Source organism: Micrasema longulum, unplaced genomic scaffold (genome assembly GCF_059751315.1).
Source record: "Micrasema longulum isolate JH-2025_06_02 unplaced genomic scaffold, ASM5975131v1 h1tg001297l, whole genome shotgun sequence".
In the NCBI taxonomy this organism is placed as follows: domain Eukaryota; kingdom Metazoa; phylum Arthropoda; class Insecta; order Trichoptera; family Brachycentridae; genus Micrasema; species Micrasema longulum.
This window is the reverse complement of record NW_028278484.1, coordinates 340100-364773: the sequence shown is the minus strand read 5'-3', so window position 1 is coordinate 364773 and position 24674 is coordinate 340100. Positions and strand designations below refer to the sequence as shown.

Genomic DNA, 24674 nt, shown 5'->3' with positions numbered 1-24674 from the left:
TTTGAAAACAGATGACTGAAAGACTAAAGCATTTAAGATTTAGAAGAAAAGCGAAGTTGAATAGCTGCGCCGTCGTAAGTTTAAGTAAGTTAAATAATTAGTGGATTCAGGTTGAGTTATTTTGGTAATCTAGACAACAAAGAGTTTGGATACAGTTCTAAGAATTCCGTCGATTGTTTCAAGAGAAAAAAAATAAAGAGGTAATGTAATTTAACCACAACTATCAAAGACATTTTTTTATGTAAGTCTAATTTCAGCAGGATGCGACAAAAGTATGTGCAAAATACGGTAAAATTTATGTAGGTTAGCGTTCGGTTTCTTTAGATCAAAACCATTCATTATTCAAAAATTATTTTTCTTCTCGATAAAATGTTTCCCTCAATACTCGTAAATTATCGCTCTCTTTTGTGTTCACAATATTATCATCTTCGTTTTGCATAATAAAGTTGTTTATCTGTGTATCGAAAAACCATTTGTTTTCCTTATTTGTATTTTCGGTCAACGTAACCTTCCTATTGACTCGGTAACGAGTCAGGACAGTGGCTTGGACGCCAATTCGAGGGCAACAAATAACTCGATATAATTATGAAAACGTATTCGAGCTTAGAGAAAAACAAAGACTTAAGTACGAAATACTTTTTAGTAAGAATAAAATATATACAGATGTGATAATATAAAAATAACAACGTGCATCATCAAAATATTATCTAATATTTAATGGTGGCGAAAAGGAGCGTCCGTGTAAAGCTTTTGTTCCGATATTTAAAAGCGCAGGTGACAAGAAAACATGAAAGTGTATATTTAAAATACGGGTAGATAAAATATTCCAAACACAACACATTTTGACACGGTGAACTAGCTGTTAAACGTGTACTTTGTCTCGTTGTAAGAGGAAATCGTGAATTGAAATTTCAACTCTTTTCATATTCACTATCAAAATATAAATTGAAAATATTTACTCTGAGGAAAATTACTGCTCATTTATTTATTTATTAACAGTAACGTATCCCAAATTCCGTGAGACCGAAAGCCCTATGTTGAGTTGGGATACAACACAGGCGCCGTGGCGCAGTTGGTTAGATGGCCAACTGTGAAACTGGCGTCGCGGGTTCGATTCCCGCCAATCCGAGAAAATCCAAGAAAGATTATCTCAATTGGTTTGAGTGTTGTGGTGTATTTTTCATTACTTCCTTCCATGCCCTCTCTTTTTCACCTACTGACAAGCTTCTAAAATAGAAGATTAGCGACTTATTTCTAATTTTTACGAAATGATAATTTGATGCCCATCCACATTAGAAAATATGAAAATAAACATGATAACATAATCATTAACATCATTATCTGAAACAACACGAAGCACGATGTGTGCATTATGATTAAATGTGATTGAAAATAAACTAATTTATGCAAAGAAAAAGGAGTTTATAAGATACAGATATTAGGTTTTTAAAATTTATTTATTTTAGTTGGAAGATACATAAATCACCGCTATGGTATAAAAAAAGTAAAATAAAACAAATTAATTTAAAAGCGTGTTCAAAACAAAAGTAGACAAGTTTTTAAAACGGGCGAAACAGAGCGGAAAGCAGATTACTTTCCCTTATTTTGTTCCAAAACATCTCTGCTAGATAATTTGTATTTGAATGATGAAAATGTATTAACTGTCTCGTTTTCCTTTCCAGAAACTATTCCATACGCTCGATATACACACGAAACACTTAAAATGATTACGCCGAATGCCCAAACCTTTGATACTTTGATGGGCCAGGGATTTACTCCTCTTTTGAAATTTATTTAACGGATGAATCTCAGCGTATCTATCACGAATCCTTACCAAATGGAGCGATGGTTCTATCATATTTATTTATTTACCGACCCCGTGTTTCCAGGGGATGAACATGGGGGATATTTACTAACTCTTTGAAAAATTGCTGCTCCTTCATGATTATTTTTACGTACAAACAGAGCAAATAGGAATATTTTTATGGGAACTGTATTTACCTTGAAAACGCTTAATGCACAATCTTTATTCAGTGAGAAGAGATTGATGGGAGTTTCCGAGATCTTATATAACTTGTGGCGGAAGAAAGTGTTATCTTATGCTCAATATAATGGATTTCAGATATTAAAAAATATTTTTTAAAAATCTTTTGTGACCGCCGTCCTAATACATAGGCGTTTTAATTAACCTACGAATGACATAATCAAGTTTCAATTCCATTGTCCTTACTAAATCAAGTTTTCATGGTTTCCTGAGATTTAACAAAATGAAATTATTCATGTTTACAAAATTTTCAATGAGTTACTTGGAACCGGTAAAATATTTTAATGGGAGTAAAAACGAGAAAAGGGTTTAACTAGTGCGTATCCATATTTTTAGAAGTTTTGTTTTGTATCTACGTTGAAAATGGAGTTGGAATATTTAGAAATTTCAGTTTTCAGATGAAACCAATAACGGTTGAATAGGGAAATATCACATACTACGAATACCGATACAAATATATAAAATGGATTTAGAATAATTAATTGTATTTTCGACATCAATGTGGATATTGTGGAGAATTTTTTTCAAACGGAATGGAAAAAATAAATTGAATAAAAATACGTTTCTAGAAAAACGCAACATGTTTGGCATTGGTGGTTGTGACGTCAAGATTCGTGACAATGTTCTAAACAAATTTGAATGGGCAGGAAAAAATAAACGTCAATCGCGACGTATTGGGGGCGTGGTCTATTAAATGACCGTTTTTGCGAGAATTCAAAATTACAAATTTCAAAATATTTTTGTTAATGAGCCAAAATTTTTTTTTTACTTGACAGTATCAAATCCCCTTTTATTACTTTAAAAATGTAAAAAAAATGACATTCCCCTATTCCGACATGGCTTGACCGAGGTGTCAATTTTGTAATTAATATTTCGGCAACGTTCGCCTTTCAACGATAATGTATTTGGTATCAATGACGTTCGGATTTCAATAAGCCGTGTAGCGTTCAGCGCTAGCGCCCAGCACTCGCGGGCGAGGACAGTCATGTAATAATGAATGAGTTCACGAGCCATCACGGCTCACATCAGCCGGCAGACTTCCCGTCCGAACTATTACCCGAGTCATGAAACTGTCACGAAAGTCGGAAGCAAATAAAGCGGGCGACACACACCATCACCGCCACCGTAGCAATCAAACGTTTCGGTATAGGGAGGGCTAATAGACAACAGTAACTGTACAAGTATAAGATATTTATTTATTTATAAACGGACATTGTCCATGTATGCAATTTATATGGTTTAAATATTACAATAAAAGAATAGTTTAAAACATTTTTAAAAAAAGAAAGAAGCATTGACAAACATAAGGGACATCGAGACAAGACCTGGACTATTTATTTAGTGCTCGTTTAAATCGTTGTAAACTTAAACCAAAAAAGTCCAGATCTTGTCTTGAGTTAACAATACGACAAAGGCGGGTCATTGGAGAATTTAGGCCATAGTTAGTTCTAGGCTGATCGATGAACAGTACTTCATTGTTTCTCAATCTACGAGTCGGAATATTGAATTTTACTTGTCCCAGTAATGATGGAACATCAATTATACCATTTAGTATGCCGAACATATATATGGAGTCAATATTAGCTCTACGTTTTTGTAGACTAGAAATATTTAACATTGACTCTATTTCAGCATAAGAATAATTATCTCTCTCTAGTCCAAGCATCCACGCGATATCACGGCCAGATATCACGGCTCCATTCTTAAAAAGGTCGAAAACTACAAAATTAAGAAAAAAAAAAACGCAAGTTAATGGAATGCTTTCATTTGAAACAACCTTTAAGAAGATTTAAGTTGATTTTTATATGCAGGAGAAAAAAAAAACAACACGCAAAAGCTAGGCATGTCCGTGAATGAAAGAAACTATTTCTATAATTTCATCATCATCATAAATCCCTTATCATCACCCGATGGTGCAGTGTAAAATCATATTTCAAACAAATATTTCATGTCGATTTTCCCTGGATCGTAGAATTGAATTTGAGTTATTATTGTCAGATTTGGGCGGCCCAAATATTGTTTGAATCTGAATATCGCTTTTGTTAGTGACCGAAAGTCAAAACTAAATTCTGCCTAAGTTTAAACATCCGCATTTCCTATACTCTTCCCCCTGTTGACTTTTGTGAAGTAAATATTTCTAAAATCTATGTATTTATATTTTTTCTTATCTGTATAAATTTGCTTAGTACTTTTTTACAGTGTATACTTTTAAGCATTTTAAAACGTGTTAATAATAATTTGTTATAATTTTCTTGTCTACCCGCTTACAACTGTGTATTTAAAGCAACATTTAGGATTTTTAATCTTTATTCGCGTATTTAAAAAAAGTGTTTTTCTAACTAACTAACTAACTAACCATCACGCCATTTCCCCAGAGGGGTAGGCAGAGAGGATAGAACGCCACACCACTCTGTCCTGGCACACTTCCTTTGCTTCCTTCACATTCATACATCTTCTCATGCACGCACGTCGATTATTCCGACTTTTCACATGACCACTTTCAAGAATTTGTTGTACTTGATCATGCCATGTCTTTCTCGGCCTTCCTCGACTTCTACAACCAGACACATTCGCATCATAAATCTTTTTAGCCGTTCTTTCATCATTCATTCGCTCCACATGACCGAACCATCGCAAAAGACTTTTCTTAATTTTGTCGATAATGCTTAACTCAGCCTTGCATTCTGCTCTAATTTCGACATTAGGGCACCTATCATACATTGTTTTTCCGCACATTCGCCTGAGGGATCGCATTTCAACAGCATTCAGTCTACTTTCGTCCCTTTTTTTCCAACTCCATGCTTCGCTTCCATACATTAGGGTTGGTACCAGAACTCCATTATGAACTGCTAATTTAGCCTCTTGCGATAGACACTTATTTGCTACGACAGACTTTAAGGCACCATTAACTCTGTTACCGGCACTAACCCTCCTTTCAATATCCTTGTCCATATTTCCATCTCTAGTAAACATACTACCCAGATATACAAATTCTTCGACCTGTTTCAAACTATCTCCATTTACTACAATCTTACATTCAGTCATAGTTACATTTCTTTCAAAGACCATGACGTTCGACTTTTGCACATTCATTAGCAAATCACTCTCCTTGCACACTTCGTAAACCTTTGTAACCAAGGATTGCAGTTCCTCTTCGCTGTCAGCTAGGAGGACTGCGTCATCGGCGTACAGAAGGCAACTGACAGTTAGATTACTCATTTTCGCTCCCACATCCATACTTTTCAATTCTCTCATACATTTATCCATGTATATGTTGAATAACCACGGTGACATTACACATCCCTGTTTGACTCCTTTAGGGATGTCAAACCAGGAAGTTAATGACCCATTTACCCTTACACACGCTACACTATCTTTGTACAAAGAAGCAATAGCGCGGACAAGGTTGTCACTCACTCCATACTCCGATAGAACCATCCATAATTTTTTCCTATCAACTCGATCAAATGCTTTTTGCAAATCAACAAAAGCGCAAAAAAGCTTCTGGTTTTTCGCCAAAAACTTTTCTGTCATATTGCGTAATGCAAATATTTGATCCATACATCCTCTACCATTCATAAATCCACTCTGTACATCCCATACTTTCTCCTTGGTCACGTTTCTTACTCTTTCTATCAGTATTCTTCCATACATTTTGCCGACAGCGCTCAGAAGACTGATAGCTCTGTAATTCCCACACTCCACCTTAGAACCCTTTCCCTTGTATAACGGCATAACAACTGCCCTCCTCCAATCAGGTGGAGTCCTTTCCTCCTTGAGACACAAGTTAAAAAGTTTATGTAGCCATGTGAGAATTAATTTGCCACCCGACTTAATAAACTCTGCTGCAATACAGTCATACCCTTGCGCTTTACCATTCCGCATACATTTGACAACGCTGATAATTTCTTTCATACTAATCTGACTTACCTCATCATTTGCGTTCAGACACACCTCGGATAATGTCGATACATCGGCACCGCCCGAGTTACCAGTGTGCGATTCATAAACTTCCTCAAAGTATTCCTTCCATCTCTCTTTTATTCCACTCTCACTAGTCACCATTTTTCCATCCTTATCTTTAACAACTGTCATGCCTCCGCTTTCACTGCTACTCTTGGAGTTTTTCACAGCTTTCCAGAAAACTTTAATGTTTTCATGGAAATTGTGTGTCATTTTCATTCCTTCTTCATCCTTCAATTTTTTCTTCCGTTCACATACACCCTGCTTAACCCTTTTCTTACTTTCACCATACACGCGTTTAGCCGATTCATATTCAATTGTATTCTTTTTTACAGCAAGCAAATTTATCCACGCATCCTTCTTTTCTTTAACGAGTTTTTTGACTTCGTCGTCCCACCACGCATCACCTTTCTTTCTCCCTAGCGTTGTCACACCGCACACTTCTTTCGCCGCCTCGCACATACTTATTTTCAAACACTCCCACATATCGTTTATACCCATACATTCTACATCTTTTTCGTTCAGTCTGTGACTCACAGATCTTTCAAAATTATCTTTTATGTCAGCATTTTGCAGTTTTTCAACTTTGACTCTAGAAGGAGCCTGGACTTTGTTTGTTTGGGACCGCCATCCCTTAAACAGAATCACCCTTGAGACCACTAAAAAATGGTCTGATTCCATCTCGGCCCCTCTGTACACACGTGTGTCGACAGTTACAGGCTTCAATCTAGAGTCAATGATGACATAATCGATAATCGACCTTTCATTTCCTCTCTCCCATGTGTATTGGTGGATTCCTTTATGTTCGAAAAATGTATTTGATACAAAAAGGTTCCATTCCAGGCATACCTCTAGCAGTCTTTTCCCATTGTCATTCACTCTTGCATCCCCAAACATACCTAGAGCTGACTCCAGCCCATCTCTCCTTGTTCCCACCCAACCATTAAGATCTCCAGCCAAAACTATCCTTTCGCTATCTTTTTTCCCATTCATCACATTCATTAGACTCGTCCAAAACTCGTCCTTCTCAGATTCACAGTCGGAGTTGACAGGAGCGTATCCTATGATAACAAGCAATCTTGTCAGTCCGACCTTAAATCTGACAAACATGAGTCTCTCACTTACAAATTCATATTCATTCATGCCCTCTATCATTCTTGGCGATAGAAACGCAGCAACACCCCGGCAAGCTCTGTCCGTCTCAGGGAGACCGGACCAGAGAACCAGAGTATCACCGTGCTCCATCGAACCACTCCCTTTCTTCCAAGTCTCAGAGACACACAATAAATCTATACATTTATTCTTCATTATATCACACAGTTCATTCATCTTATCAGTCATACGTCCTCTTACATTCCAAGTGGCAATTCTACATTCCTGAGAATTCCTCCTCTTTGCGCCCCCCCGAGAGAAGCGACCTGATGGGTTGCGAGCCTCATCGCGGTGGGTATATTGATTAATTTAAATGTTTTACAATATTTATGTGTATCATGTCATATTTATTTATTTGTATGTGTTTTTAAATTATGTTTTCTTACTAGTTATATGTAGGAAAATGTATTTGAATGTACTAAACGCTATATTTTATTTCTTATTTTATATATTTTATCTATGTACCATACTTGTAAAAGCCCTCCGGGCGTTTATGTGAATTAAATAAATAAATAAAAAGAGCTGAAACCTTTATCGTGTGGGTGAGATTCATACGGACGTGGTTATTCAATTTTACAATGATTTAGGTCTTTATCATGTTAGTTTTCATCACCTTGATGATGAGATCAGCACAAGTTATAAATCAACGCAAATAAACCCATGCAATAATAATGTTAACAGAAATAGTAGTAATTTTACGAAATTAAATTTTAAATTTGACCCTTGTATTGACAGGTAAGGCTATTTGTAAAAATTATATGAAGTTTAAAAATCAAATCGTTTCAAGATAACGTTACCATAATATTAATATCTACGGAGGTTTATAATTCTTAATCTGCCAATTTTCAGATATTTTTGACGCGTAGTTTTTGGCAGACAAACTAGTAAGACGCGATGATTGATTTATGATAACATGATTGACGTCCGCTCAATCCTCGCGGTTTGTTCGCAATTTTTGGACAAAAAACCTGAACGCGTTTATGAACCAGCCACCGTATTTACCGGACTTGGCCCCATGCAACTTTTTTTTTATTTCCAACGATAATGAAGACTACGAAGGACGACCTTTCGCGACTATAGAGGAAAGACCGAATTGCTGACAGAACTGAAGGCCATACCAAAAAGTGCGTTCCAGAAATGTTACGAGGATTGGATAAAAACTCTGCCATAAGTGTATCATATCCGATAGAGAATACTTTGAAGAAGACAATATCGATATTGAGGAGTAAATTTTTTTTTTTTTTTTAAATAACACAAATGTGTATTTTTCATCAAACAATATTTAAAGCCTACAATAATATTTCAAATATCTTGTTAGCAGTACTGTGGGAATGATTTCACATGAGTCTAGATGTATAACAATACTTGATATAATATATTCCTAATTTTTTCAAATAATGAAGTACTATTTGGCTACAATAGGCGTAAATTAAAATATTATTTTTACAAATTATGGAAAACAAACTACTAAATGGCATAAAAATATTAGAGATAATTTTAGGTTTTTAAATATCTGTATTTCCAAAAACTCGTCTTTTGCCTTATGTAATACGAAGTTACAGCACCGTAGAAAATGTGCAAGCAAGCAAACAATCATTTGGACATACTAAAACATTATAAAAACTAACTTTATTTTTATGGTAGCAATGGTTTAGGGCTAGATGCTCTTATATGTAAAAAGGGAAACATTTAGCCGTTCGGATTAGGAATTCCGACTGTTATTTCAGAATTTAATTGGACTTTAAAATTTACTTATTTCTCTCTCGTATTTTAAATAGGCTTGTAAGAAAAAAATTGGCCAGCTCAAAACGATAAAAAAATAAGTAATTAAAGCGGAAATTGCTTTTAATGAACAAATATATGTAACTTGCAGACTAGACCCATCGGAACATACCAATGTACCTATTTCAAAACTTGAAGATAGAGCGTCGGTAGTGTATCTTCTATATCTTGTATAAAGACATTGCGAAGGTATAATTAATGCTGAATATACTCGCAGTACCTACGTATGGCTGGAGTAAGTTTTGCCTCATTACAAGTATTTTTTTCGCGCTTTCTAAGGTGTAAAAAGCAACACGTCTAAGAGTAAGTACAAGAACGTTACGTTAAGAGTAATTTAGTTATTTTCGCGAAGGATTTTCCCGCACGTGCCCTCGCGTTACTTGCAGTTTCCTTGATTGGCTGGCGGCGGCGGCTTCCGCAGTTAGCGCTGGGGATCGCGGACGTGTTAAGAGAGAAGAAACGTGCGGTGAAATTTATGGGCGAGAGTGTGTTTGATATATTGCCTTCAGAGAGCATGAAGTATTGTGTGTGTGACGGGAGCGACACGTGAGCTGAATAAACCGTATCAGGGGCCACGAATTTGTCTAAGTATCAATAAATAAAAACGTCCAATGAACAAGTTAATAAAGATTTTGCTTTGAAGACGCGGCGTTCTTCAATAAGAAAAGTCAGTGCTTCGGGAAATTGGATATGAAAAATGTTTTCTTACACGCGGTAAAAATTAAAGCGTTTAATTATGCGTCGAACTTTCTCGACAATGGATGAAAAAATAAATAAAAATACGTTTTGATAAAAATGTTTAGAATAGCCAATCAATTATGGGTGTTGATATACTTCTGGTTTCCGGGAAGCCATGTTTAGCACGTTTTCATACGTACGGGGTTAACTTTTTTAATATCAGGACAACTCACCGACGCAATTAGTAACGTCACGGTTGATTCAAAAATTACAAAACTTTAAGCGAAAGATGTCGAGAGAATCCTGAAAAACGTTAGCTTCTTCTTAATTTATATTTAAAATCATTCAATTACTAATACATTCGATGAATTACTGCAGGCTAGCTCCGTGGTGTAGTGGATACGACATTTAACTATCGCACGGATGGTTCTGGGTTCGGTTCCCGGTGAGAACATAAACATTTATCGAGATTTTTCTCAAGTCTGGATGTTTTGTGTTGTAATTATCCACTGTTATAAGCCTCCTGGCCTGTTGTGGTGCAAAAAAAAAACGAACTGTCATTCGAATGTATTAAATAATCGAATATATTTGATTATTTTATTCGAAAAATTAATGTATTTTAAACACTTTTAAACAAAATGTAGGCTGTTATCTCTTTTGATTATTTTTTACTTTAAAGTCTACTAAGATTTACAGACCGGTAAATGCACTTCTTTCCGAATTTTAACACAACAGCATTTTAACATATTAATTCATTATAACAGAGATAAAGAACATTTTAAAGAAGATAATATTGAAGTTTAGGCATTTACAGGGATAATTGAATTATGTTGCCAATTTACACACTGTGTGACATTTACAATTTTTACCTGTATTTAAACATCTATATTTTTAAAAATATTTTATCTGTTGATTTTAGTAAAGTTAAAAAGCTAAATCTTTTATTGTTGAGAAGAAATTCTATGATTTAATTATTTCACTGAAAATACATATTTATCCAATTTTTACAATTCTTAATGGACCAGTTGTTTTAATTCTTTATTTCCATCTATAAAATGTTCCTTATCTTTGTTGTAATTAGTTCGTCTTAATGACTTGGGGGGTGAAATTCAGTATTTTGCCTAGAAATCAAAACATCGTAATTTTTACACAAATTGCTAATTTCATGTTTTGAATCTATCTTTTCCCCCCGAGTACGTTTTGAGACTTAAATTATATGAGTAACACCTTATTTTATTGGTTGGTTAAAGAAAATAAGCCCGCCAATGTACAAAAAATTAATTGAAAAAACATACGAGTACATTGGTATGTCTTATATCTACGCCTATGTACTGGAAATACAGTTTTGTTATTTAACATAAAATCAGTTTTGTAAAACAGGATAAAAAAGTGGAACAGCAGATCTGATATATTAATAATTTGATTCAACTTTCAGCAATATGTTTTATTCCTCAGTCAGCAAAATATTAATTGAATGGTATCGATATTTCTGCGAGAAAACTTAAGCAAACATCTATTTGGAAATATATTTTTCTTGTAGAAGTTATTTTTGTTATTGCAATAAATGAATGAAGACATTAATGCTAAACTTTATGAATTCTTGTTTCTGTGTAAAAGAGATAGAGGAACTGGGTATTTTGAAAGATTTATTATATTATACATTAACGTATATAAATATACATTATTTGATCAATGAATAATGAACCGGATTGTGGTCTCCTCGCCAGAGCCAAGGATCATCGCCAGAGCCAAGGATCAGAGGTCCGAGGACCAAATAAAAAACTTACGAAATGTTTTTATTTGTGAGTTAAATGTGTTTTTAATTTGTTTTATATGTATTTGAGATTATTATTTAATTATGTTCAATAAAACATGTTTCAAAATTCAATAAAATATCTCCCTCGAAACATAATCCTTAATGTAAAAAAGTAATACGTAAGTTCTAAAAGAACAAATAAATAAAATAAAAAGTTCCTGGAAAAAAAACTGTATTTCCATAAAAAAAATGTGTGAACTAAAATATTTTAAATGATTTATTTAACAATATTTTGAGTTTGTCCAAATTTTTGTAGACAAGGACTGGATTCAACTCCACCATTCTGGCCATATTTGAACATCTACATTCCTTCAACTTTTTCATCTGTTGATACACAGTGTGTAAAGTGGCCACTTAAACCAGCCAATGACAGGTCATAAGCCCTGCAGATGCCTAGACTTCTATATTACAACCTTTAAAATTTTCTACATCTCTGTTGTAATATGTTAATGATTTATTTTTTAAAAAAGATTATTGAACTGCACAATTCAACCCAGATTTTAAGTAAAAAATAAAACAAAAGCTGTGTGGTTTATAGGGCTTGTATTTCTTTTTAAAAACAAAAAGTTTTTTCCCCTACTTTCCTGTTCAATTTATAAGCTAAAAATTATCATACAAACTTTAAGTCAATATTTTTTTTTATATGGGTACCAATGCACCTGAGTTTAATTTCAAAAGAATTACGAGTAATCTTATAGTCAAACAGTAGTTATTTTTCAACTGTATAGTTTATTTTTTATCAAACTTAAAAAGAATATCTCAAATTAATTTATTTTATTTTTTAACGCCACAATTAAAAAGAAAACGGCGATTTAAAATGACTAAATCGTATGATTTCCTTAATTTTATCAGGCTACAGCCTTAATGTTGATATTTATACAGTGCACTTATATTTCATTTTTAGAATGCAAAAGCGAGTGGCGGCTTTTTGCCGTTTTACACTACGCGTTTTACTACCAAATGATTTTAATAAATTCTTATAAATTACACGTGTATCGATTCAGCAGTTAATATTGATTGGGTGGAGCGATGTGAAGGTACAATTTTATATAAAACAGTTTGATGAATGCGGCAATTCGTTCTATCAGATTTCCACGCTATAATAACTCATTCCAATGCCGACTATTTATTATATTGAATGCTTACAGCGCACAAGTGGTCAGAGTATAGGAAAGTCGCAACCTGCAACCAGCAGTTAAAGTTTTAACGGCCAACAAATAACTGTGATGAAACATTTATAAATTTATAACTCTTTATAAATATTCTGGAAATTCCTCAGTTTTGATGATCGGTTGTCAGTAAATGTCATTTTGTAATCTTGGCGTCACTAACATTCAAATTTGAATTTAAACTGATCGTAAATTTAATGATACGATTAATCGATCTATTCCAACGGTCAAATCATTTACGTTCAATTGGCAAAGTTAAAGACCCGTATATCAAATATCTAGCCAATAAAGTAGTTTAACAAGTACTTATTCATATTTTATTTTAAGTGTGGGTGTGCATTAAAGAGAGTTATTTTTATATGTAAATACAAAAGAAATATTTAGATAAGTAATTAGTAAATTCCGACGTAACGGATAATGCAAGTCGTTTATACCTTAAATATAACGAGTATTTTAAGATGTCTGAATCTGGCACGCATTCAAAATTACATCATACGTAAGTAATACAAGAAATCTACTTATAAAAGTAAAGGAATAATTTCCCTACATAGGATTTCATCATACTATTTTGATCATATCAGACGTCTGTTATAAAGACACATTGTGTGTTTGCCCTTTGAAAGGGAGACTAACCAACACATTCAATTCTCATGGATTGATTCACGGAACGGAGATGTTATTTCTTGACTCTCCTTATAAATATTCTAAGTAATGAGGGCCCAAGTGAATTGTAACTTGCACAAACGAGGAGGATTCCGAACCAGAAGAAATATGGCCGCAATTATTTGAAATGCCGGAGACTTTGACTTATAAAATGGAACTAGCATTGTAATAAGTCGATGTGAAATGAATTGAAAATACTAGCTAATGGACTAAAATTAATAACTCATAAAATTGAAAAACAAAGAATTTTGAAAAAATATAGATCATGATCGTAATACCAGAGATAAGAGAAAAAATTAGACTCTTATTTAGAAAAAAAGGGAAGTCACAAGATTCAATATTAGATAACGAAGTAAAAAAATATATGTATGGGAAAACATTAATGAAAATTTTTTGAACAAAATGCATACTTAAGACATGTTTTAAACAGTTTATAAATCATATATATGTATATATAAACAATGTAATTATGAGAGCACTCATAAAAATATGTTTATGTGTGCCCTACTACAAGATTAAAAAAAAAATAAAGACAATTGATATTTGAAAAGATCAAAGATACTTTCAATACTAAAATAATATCGAATAGTAGAAAGTTCTAAAACAATACGTGTAGGTAGGTACATTGAAGAAAAAAAAAATTTTTTGGTTGCATTGAAATACTGCATTTTTTATATGCCTATTAGCTTTTTTAAATTATAAAATCTAATAACTGTAGATTTGAAAACAAAGAGCCAATATTGATGTCATCCAAATATGATAGATAATAATGCCGACATTCTTAACAAGAGTAATAAAAATTGAGCATTAATAAATAGTACCGCTCCATCTAAGAATAAAGGGAATGGATTCAATTTCGTTTTTATACTCCACTTAATAATGAATTATTTTTCTTCACGACTTCAATATAATTGCTGAAAATAGAGTCTATCAAAGTTAAAATCAAATAATGTTTCCTTTCATGTCGAATGACGCCTTCGAATAATTATTTTTATTCTTCTAGGAGAGAATTTAATTAATCCCTTTATTCAAAGACTATCGAAAGATTCAATCAAATTAGTTCAATGGACTTCCGAGGAATTTGTAACACTTCTAAATGGATTTTATTGAATAGTGTACCTTTAAAAATATACTGAAATGATTATTTAATATTTTAGTTTTTAATATTCAGTCGTTTAGAAATCAAATTTAAGTAGCTAACAGTAATCGACCGAAACAAGAGTTTCGGCTGTTCTAGTTCCAGCCAAAAGCGAAACTTATTTAAGTAAAAAAGTCACTTCAGTACGCCCAAAATTAGGCGTTTTAATTGTTAAACCTTACGACTTTATTTCAATAAGTGTTAAATTAAATACACAGTGAAATAAAAGTCATTCATTTAACGAGTGTTTTTTATTATTTTTACTGCATTTTGGTTCGTTGTTATGTTGTACATATCATTTATATGTAACAGTTCTTCAATGTACGCTGTAGACTTAAACTTATTAACTATAAAGAAATAACAAAAATATGGAAGATTTCAGAACTACTTACTATAGTCAATAAATCACAAAATCAGTCTCGTTTTTATTTTTTATGATAGACAATAGCAATACAATAATAAATTATTTAAATGGACAATAATCCAATATCTCTAATTGTGCTAATTTTTTATACATAACAGTAATGTTTATTTGATATACTTCAGTAAAAAATAACACTTCAAAAGTCGGCTCGTAAAAAAAACGGCGGAAGGGATATTTGAAACGCGTGCGGGTGCTAATAAAGTAATACGACACATCCTGTCCGCGGCTGAGCCGAAATTTCGGTAAATTTCAGTCCAAAACTGAAACCGAAACTTCGGTCGGTCACTAGTAACTAACTAACGGGTATCTTATATTAAAAGGTCAAATTATGAATTATTACAGAATCAAACTAGCATGTTAATCTTTGATCTGTGACGTAATGTTTTTCAGGTATATTTTTACCTGTGTGTAGATTCATACGTACACGCTTCGTATTATAAAACAATGAAGTGTGCAAAGGTTGAGGACGGCTAGTTTGAGAAGCTGTCATGCATCGTAGGAGTAAAATAGTGGGTAGATTTAACACACTGACGCATGGTTATGGTATGCGCATGGCTATAGACGACCGATCGAATCACGATTAAAATAACAAAACATTATCTGAGATAAATACATAACGTACAGTTGCGAACCACGTTTCGTTGATTGGCCTCGTTAAACGAGAAATCAATCTGCCCAATAAATAGTATAATCTATTTATATCCTCGTTCCTAGAATACAAAATCTGGGTACAGAATCAGTCTCTGACGCAAAATTGATAAATCTACATTCTAGAAGAAATTAAATTACTGTTACTATTGCGAAACAATATGTTTAATCTAATACTTTGAACCAGTACTTGGACATAATTAGTATGCAGATTTAAAAAAAACTTTCCTCTTCCCAAAGTAGATGTCGCTGGTTTTCTCCATACTTTCATTCTCTTTAGTGGACCAACACTTGAGCGAATATTCAAACCGAGCATATATTTATATAGAGAATCGAAATATGACATACGTAAATATGGGTAGAATGGTGAATGTTACATAGTGCATAAATTGATTACTTAACCCAGTAGATAACAGATAACAAAAAAGTCAAGACTTCCATATTCTCAACAGCTTTCGGCTGAATTTCAACAGTGTTTCCAACTATATGAATTTTTAGTTACATACAGAAGCTAGATTGCAACACGTCTTGCAGCTACAAAGCGCACAGACGGTTAGAAATCTAGCCTCCACGTGAATTTGACAAAAAACGTAACTGGTTTATTTTTAACGAGATTACAGATAAATTCTAGATTACGACATATCCTGCAGCTACAGAGCGCTTGGACAGTTTGGAAGTTTGTGTCAGAAGAGTGTTAGTGTAAAGTTTATGATATTTAATTAGTTCATTTACGTAATATCTCAAAGCTAATATTACCAAACGTCTTGCAGCTACAAAGCGCGTGAACGGATGCAATTCTAGTAACTAAAAATGTTTTTTTTTAATTTACCAATTAAATAAAAAACATATACGTCGACCGAAGTAATAAGTTAGGCAATTGTAAATATACATCGGCAAAAAAAGTAAACAGTAAAAGAAACTTAACAAAAAGAGCAAAGAGCAAGATAACAAAAGCCATGATCAATATGAGTGATTGTTGTAAGTTTCAAGTAAGTCCGGTATCCTCTGCTCATTTGGCAACATTCTGGCTAAAAACTTAGACTGGAGTTGTAGGTTGCAGGTATAGCATCCCTTTTACCCATAGAGCGCTGGTTGCTTCCTGGTAAATTAATGTATGTAGATGCACAATGCACACGTCATTGTGTAAATAGGCATTGTCGGCTTCATGTCCTTTTTTGGTCATCAAATGTCTGATTCTAGTTATTTTATTTATTAGAACAGCGATATTTTAGTAATTTTGTGTGATATGGGAAAAAAATATATAAAACCAAATTACAGCACATTACATGCTAAGGTCTAAGTTTATCAATTAAATAGTTTTATGATTTCGAGTATAATAATATTATAAGAGAAAAAAACAAAACTTGATTAAAATTAAAACCATTAAGAAAATTAAATTAAAAACACGCCGTTGGTAATTATAAAAAAAGCAATATTAAAAGTAACCCAAAAACCATGGGTTAAAAAAATATGTTACAAGTATCTTGGGGATAGAACCGTCAGTAGGGTCGCAGTGAGTCACATCTTTCTGGAGGGCGTGATTCTATTAAATGCTGCGAATGCCCAGTTGCATTCCACCGGATATTCTAGTGACAAGTCCAACTCGTTAACGTCCACGTCACGAACCCCAGGCAATGGGATCACACTCATAACGTTGTGATCACATCAGATAACGAGAGGATGGAAGGCGAGTTTCTGGCGCCTCCAAACCAGAACTAACTAGCTAAGGGAAGGTAACCCCAAAAGAAAAATCCACCAGAGAAGGCAACGGGAAACCACTCAGGTCATCTTTTCCTAGGAATCACTATGGCGAGTACATCCAACAATCAGTTGTCATGGCCTCGAAGTAGCGCAGGACCGAAATACTTTCGCTGTAGCGATCGCCAACATCGGGGAACCTGATAAGGCACCGCAAGAAGAAAAGTATCTTATCTGTATTAAAAAATATTTTGACTTTCGCTGAATGTAATACGATGATATCGTTTGCAAAGGGATTTTTACCACATTATTTTAATAGTTAAATTTTCAGTATACTACAGGTATTCAAACACTCGAATTTTATTTTGCCAGTATAATATTTTATTATTTTATAGTTGTAGCTTCTAAGTGAGTTAGGTCGCTAGGAAGTAGGAAGACAGTCGCAAGGTGAACAATGAAGTCATTACAAAGCACACAACACGTAGCACATATTTTATGGGAAGAAAACGAAAGAATTCCAAACCGCAGTTAGGAGGTGCGACCAATCTTCTGAGCATCTGTTCCTCACGTCGAGTATTGAAATTTTATTACTGAAACTACATGAATCGCAACGAACGGGGAAAAGTAAAATAAGCTTGCAAAATTGTTAGAGAAAAAAAAGTCATTTTAATAGAAAAATTGTAATATGGAGTTCTACAAAATAAACGACAATTCAATAAATACAATGAAATAAAGCATAACCTCAGTAAAACGCAAATAAATTGTTTAAAAAAGGAGTAAAATCTACAAGGTTTGACATATCCTAAGTATTGTAGTTGAGAATCTTTTGATATTATTTTTTTAATAATTTAAAAAAGCAAAATATTTGCTGGTGCTAATTTACCTGTTCACAACTGACTGACCAAGAATAGTGTGAGTTAGTTTACTGTACTCTAGTATCGAGTTTCTTTTGTTGATATTGACACATTACTTTAATATTATAGAACTGTGACGGTATCTAAAAAAATAATTAAGTATGTTTTTAGTTACACAGAGCAAAACTTTGTATTTTTGTACGTGAATATTTTTTAATACATGTGTAGTATAATATTATATGGTATATTGAATAATAATTCAAATAACACGTACAGTACTCGCCATGAAATAAAGAGACCGCCGCTTGCCGGCCTAATCGGGGAACTTCAGCTTTATAGAGCCTCGTTTTTGTTATTCGAAAATTTATCCAGATAAGGGACTCGTGCGACAGAGACGACACTCTACAAAGTCAGCAGTCTCTTTCTTAAGCCTGATTCACTTTATTAACTGTCGGGTACTGTGGAAGAATCATAATAAAAAGTTAAAGGCGAGACATTACTTAAATTCGCTGACACTCTTATTCGAATAGTAATTTCAGCTTAAAAACATTACCTATTTTAAAAATAATTTAATACGTCGTATTCTATTTTTGTTTTCGACAGTTTACTTTTCAAAACATGCTAGTACAGAACACATAGCGAATCCAAAAATAGTTGCTTTGACTGTGCAATTCCCTACGAATTAAGCCTGTGTACAGTGTGTACAATTCATGACACTAAAGCTCATCTTTCAAGTATTGGCTTATGGTACTTACTTACTCTTAGTGAAGATACGTGACGCTTTGTGCCATGACAAACTTGCAGATTAGGTAGTTCGAGTAAGCTTGTTTTATTGCGGGTTTGTAAATACAATAATGTCTGCCGACCTTTTGTGAAGTCGTGATGGTATGCGGAGTTGTGTTGATAACGTCGACATAAGTTTTAAACGCAGTAAGTGATAAAATACAAAAAGCCAGGCATCGAAAAACCATTGAAATGATTCTTTTTTGGAGTACCAACAGGACGAGAAGCCAGAACAGCACAAAATATCCAGGTTTGGGTGAAGTGAAATTGGATCTATGTGATCTCACCGGATACCGAATCAACGATACGGCATTTTAGGTAACGTAACGAGATTTGCAAAACTTGGATAAAAAAATATTAGTGTAATTTTTCCGGAGTACAAACATATAACAACGCTTAAACTTCAATTGAACAGGGTACAATTCAATTTCTAATTTTATTAATAACAACATGTATATTTAATTACTTAATTTCACATTTAAAAAAAAAAGGCGTGCGAAATAGGCAAACAAGGCGTAATGCGCTCGTAACTACTAGCATACTGGTTGTTTAACTAAAGCTGACGCGTTCGCAAAACTTACACAAACGCATTTAAAATTTACAAGATGTCGATTTAAAAAAAATTAAATTAAATTTTAACAAAATGTGCCATTTATTTTTAATCTTTATTGTTTATCAATAAGTATATATACATATTTTCTCCAATATAATTTGTACTGTGCATTTTTATTACACTGTATTAATTATTTTTAGAATGAAGACAAAATATCAAATAAAAAACAGCTATTTAAAAATAAAAAAATATGTGATATTTTCTTGAGTAATTATTTTTTCCGCTCTAATCCAAAAGAAATTTTCAAAAACATTTAATATAAATTCAAGATTTAAAATTTTAAAAAAATAAATATTCTGTACATTAAAAATGTTAAAAATGAAAGCGCCAGCACTAGATAATCGACATATATATGATTTGATTGAAAATATATACTTATAAATCAGTGTTTTAGTCCGAATTTTAATACATATACGTCGAATACATATTATCATGTTTTTAGTCTTAAGAATCGCAGCAAAATTCAGACGAACGCAGAAACATCCCGTGTTTATTTTATTACCATATCATTTGCAACTAACAAAGCAATAGCTGTCTATGTCTGAGCGCGAGAGAGACAGAGATTATTTTCATAATGCTATGCCGTGCGATGTCATACCATTGGCTTATTCGCGGATGCTAAACAATGCGTTTGTGTAAGTATTGCGAACGCGCCAGCTTTAAAAAATCCACTAGTACGCTAAGAAAAAGATGAAAAGTTAACAATGAAAAAACTATTATTTTTATACGTCATACAGATACAAATAATCTTACCTAAATATTGTTGAATACGCTAAGTTTACGCATTAATTAAAGACTTACAAGGATGCTACCTTCAATTTTGGATAATACATTATACAGCATATTAATTTGCTGTCGACGATACGCGAGTGCAATTATTGCATGTACCTAAAGCCGCATATTATAGCAATCACTAAGGTAAAGCTTCTTAATATAAATTTATTATCCTGATGCTTCCTGTTTAAATTCATTTTAATTAATAAGATACAACTTTAGATGTCAAATAAGCGTGCTAATAAACAAATCTTCTTATTCGAGAATGCAGTTCTAATGCATGATATCATTTTACAGAACTGGTAAGAATGTTAAAATATTACAACACAGATGAAGAACATTTGAGAGAAGGTAATATGCCTAGACTTCCATATTACCTTCTCTCAAATGTTCTTCATCTCTGTTGTAATATTTTAATATAAACAGCTCACCAGGGAGTTGAATCCAGTCCTTGTCTACAAAAATTTGGACAAACTCAAAATATTGTTGGTAAGAATGTGACAATGCTGTATAATATATGATGTATAATAAAGAGAAACGCATTTGTTTTAAATTTATAATAATAGTATGTTTCGTTTTCATTTATATTAGATTATTTATGTTTAACTTTTTTATTAAAAACTTTAAGTACAAAAAATGAGTACTTTAACGGACTTATTGCTTAAAGCAATATCTTCCAGCCAACTAAAAAAAAGACTGGTCAAAAGAAGAGTTGGTCAAAAATTTTTACTAAAAAATCATAAATATACATCAAAAGTTACAAACATAAAAAAACCTAATAAATTAAAAATAACAGCTGTTTTTAATTGGGAGATAAGGCTTCCACATAAAAAAAGTTCATTATGTTATATACATATTAACAATGATTTGAGATTGTCCAAACTTTTGTAGACAAGGACTGGATTCAACCCCCTAGGGAGTTGTTAATATTAAGATATTAAACAGAGATGAAGAACATTTTAGAGAAGGGAATGTAGAAGTCTAGGTATGCACAGGGCTTATGACCTGTCATAGGCTGGAACAAAGGACACTCCATACGCGTTAAAATCAGAGCCCGCTGTATAAAATTATTAACAATAATTTTGATTCGCCGGAATTAATTAGGCTACTTGCTTGACGTGTCTCCCTAGACCAAGATCTTTTATATATTCCAAACTTTAAAACTTATCATCGGAAACATTCTACCATCCCTCGTATTTGTGAAACATTTAACAAAAATTTTATAAGTTATAATCGATAATTTAAATATTAAACATAAATAATTTGATAGATACTGTAATATTTGTAAATAGACAATTAAACTAAGCAAAAAAATTATGTATCGTATTATCAGCGCTATGATTCTTCAAAGCTTTGATTTTTGGAAATTTTCCCGCGTGACATCTCAAGTTCTCTTCCACTTTTCTCGGTCAGTTCTGCCAATTCATCCGTTGACGTGCCGTAAACTGGAAATATTTCGCTACTCTCTTTTCATTGGTTGATTCATATGAACTAGTGGCGTCATTTTAAATATATCGTTTTTGTTAAAAAAAAAAATTAAATTTTTATATTCATTTTCAAGAAACTTCGTACAATTTAAACCCCTATTATTTACCGCGCGTAAGAAAACAATTTTTAAATCCAATTTCCCGTAAAGCTGAACTACCTCATTGTAGTACCGACAGCAGTGCTCTATGCATCACTGACTGCTGATAACGAAATAATAATGAGAATTCAACGGCAATATTGTAAAGGTTTTGTTTAAAACAAAATAATTTGATCAAATCAATATTTATGTTTTTAATTTGCAAGATATGCGTAGCATACTGCATTCTATATATTCCTCTGAAGAAAGTTGGGCGATCTTATAAAGCAGGTTTCTTATGAATATATTAACGTACTCGACAACATACTGCTTCTAAGGATAATATGCATATTTATCCAGTTAACATAATGTTTGTATTATTTGGTATGCAAGCAGTTCATCGCTCTGTGTGCAAGGTATTTAGAAAATACTAGAATAATAAAATAAACAATTCGCACTAAGCACAAACAAAAACCGATGAACTACTTGTGATTGAACACAAATTTTCTAGGAAAACTCTCAACGGGTACACGTGCCACAATGTTTATAAATTTAATGTTATACATTACAAAATACTCTGCAACATTATAGATGTCATCATCATCATTTTCTTTCCGCGCCTAAGGATGCACAGGGCACAGCATTCGTACACCAATTGCAGCGTATCTTAATCATTTTTGTTACATGAAAGTAAGATGATCAGTCTAACGCTGCAGGTATCAGTCGTATATTATTTAACTTTCTTAAGCGCAGTTTCTCCGGGTGGTTAATTCGAAGACGGCGGCTGGGGACAGAGTTGGAGGCGAAATTTGCAGGAGGCCAAAGCTCGATAAATTCTGACTAAATTCTTAAGGACAAATAATAAAAATATTTGAATTTGTTAAATATTATTTGCCAAATTTAAATAATAAGTCTAATTGAATGTCCCTCTTTACTGTTGGCCCGAAATTTCATGTTATGTTTACGTTTAATTTAGACGGTAATAATATTTTATTGTCACAACTTTTTCATACTGATTTTAACTACCTCACATTATATTATATTTTTTCGTGGGTATGGGGTATTTTTTTTTTGTCGTTCACTGAAGCGTATATTCTTTAAATTTCTTATTCTTGTTTCTAAGAGCCAAAATCACTCGCAAACGAGTGGAGTTTCGTGGGCACTAGTATAGTTTTGTATTTCCTCTTCATAAAAAGAGGACTGTGAAATATTCTAGTGTAAAAACACCCTTATAAATAAATATTTCATATCAACCATGTCGGGAATCGAACCCGAGACCTCTCGCATAGTAGACAAACGCGCTGACCATTACACCACGAGGCCCGAAATAATATCTTAGTATTTCATATATAGATAAAATATTTAAGTATTTTTTAAACAGAGTTATATTAGGATGTAATGAAAACCAACGAGCGGATGAAGAATATTTTATGGTGTAATGCAAACATTTGCTAAGCCACACAACTTCAAACTGAGATAATTGATGTTTAACGTCAGGCGCGTCTTTCAAAAATGCTATTGTTAATTTAGTTTGGCTGTCAAGTTTTATATACAAAAAGTACTTTAAAGAACAAAAACGGGTGATAAAACTGTCATATTTATTATTTTTTGTATTAAAATTTAACAAAAAAGTGGAATAAGAATAAGACGGAACACCATAAAAACTATTACCTTTGTTATAACAATACAGAAAAAATGTATTCAAACATTTTAATTTCAAAAATTAAAAATATTTATGCATCTATCATTTTTTAAATGCAAAATTATCAATTGAATATATTTTATTACGATGGAAATTTCAAGTAAAAAATGAATAAAATTGAAATAAAAGCTTCATGTTCTAAACCAGACGTTAAAATGACTCTAGGATGTACTATCAATATGAATTCCCAAATAACAAAAAAGTTAGCTGCGTTATTGATAAACAAAATTGTCGGCAATTCTGGCAAAGAAAGCGTCTTTTGCGGAGTTACACATTTTTGAAATATTGTTATCATGTTAGCCTGATATTGCAAAAATTGAAAAAAAAACAAAAGTTAGTTGATCTTAATTCGCAACAATACGTTAAGCATTTTAAAGCAGTGTCACATTGTTTTTAGTACAGATGTATGGTTTTTAGTTAACACATCGAGGTATTACGGAGAATTGGTAAGTTTAATGTTATATAACTAATTTTTCATAGTAAGAAATATCACTTTTGAATCATGATTCTGACACTAACTCATTTAGAGAAATAAGTATATTGGTTGTCTCTGGTAACCCTATTGTAAAATGAAAAGAAAAAATTGCAATAAATAAAATAAAATCATACCGTTGATTCGTTGGAATCCATTTTTAGAGAGGAAAGGTTACAGTCCTCTATTAGTGTCATCCTATAATTTTCAGGATTTGATACTGCATGAGTCACTTGTTGATAAATCTGGAAAAAAATAATGATGATTAATAAATTACAACAAAACAATCAATCACCAACTTTGCTACTTACAAAAGACAGCAAAGTCAGCAACACCAGCAGCACAATTAAATTAAAAACGTTTAAAATAAAATTACATTTCAAGGCTGAAATAGTTTAAATGATGAACAGATTTAAATCAATTTTAATTTTCTGCCGATGCGATGGTGAGAGGAAAAATAAAATATCTGTAAATTTTCTATCACGGGAATGCAAACAAAATCAAAATTAATTTTACCATCCACGAGCAATATCGAATACCAAATAAACGTGAATCGCATTCAAATAATATCGCAGTGCTCAGAGAACTTTTATAAATAATGCATCAAACATGTCGTAACAAATCACAGCATTACACCAGATTGCCTCCAAAAGATTCCATCCCAAAATGCACCATTAATTTTCTCTATCTTTGATTCTAATAACACTTACATAATTTGTATATGTAACAACCGGACC

General features: G+C 32.7%; 1 protein-coding gene across 4 annotated transcripts in view; it reads right to left on the bottom strand.

Annotated features, from left to right (window-relative positions):
- The window catches only part of LOC148276019 (uncharacterized), a 209344-nt gene that overhangs the window by 72486 nt on the left and 112184 nt on the right, over positions 1 to 24674 (bottom strand). For all 4 annotated transcript variants that reach the window (XM_088234880.1, XM_088234881.1, XM_088234882.1 and 1 more), the window contains exon 3: positions 24075 to 24182. In XM_088234880.1, coding sequence (XP_088091006.1) covers positions 24075 to 24182 — 108 coding nt within the window. The remainder of the gene's footprint in view (positions 1 to 24074; positions 24183 to 24674) is intronic.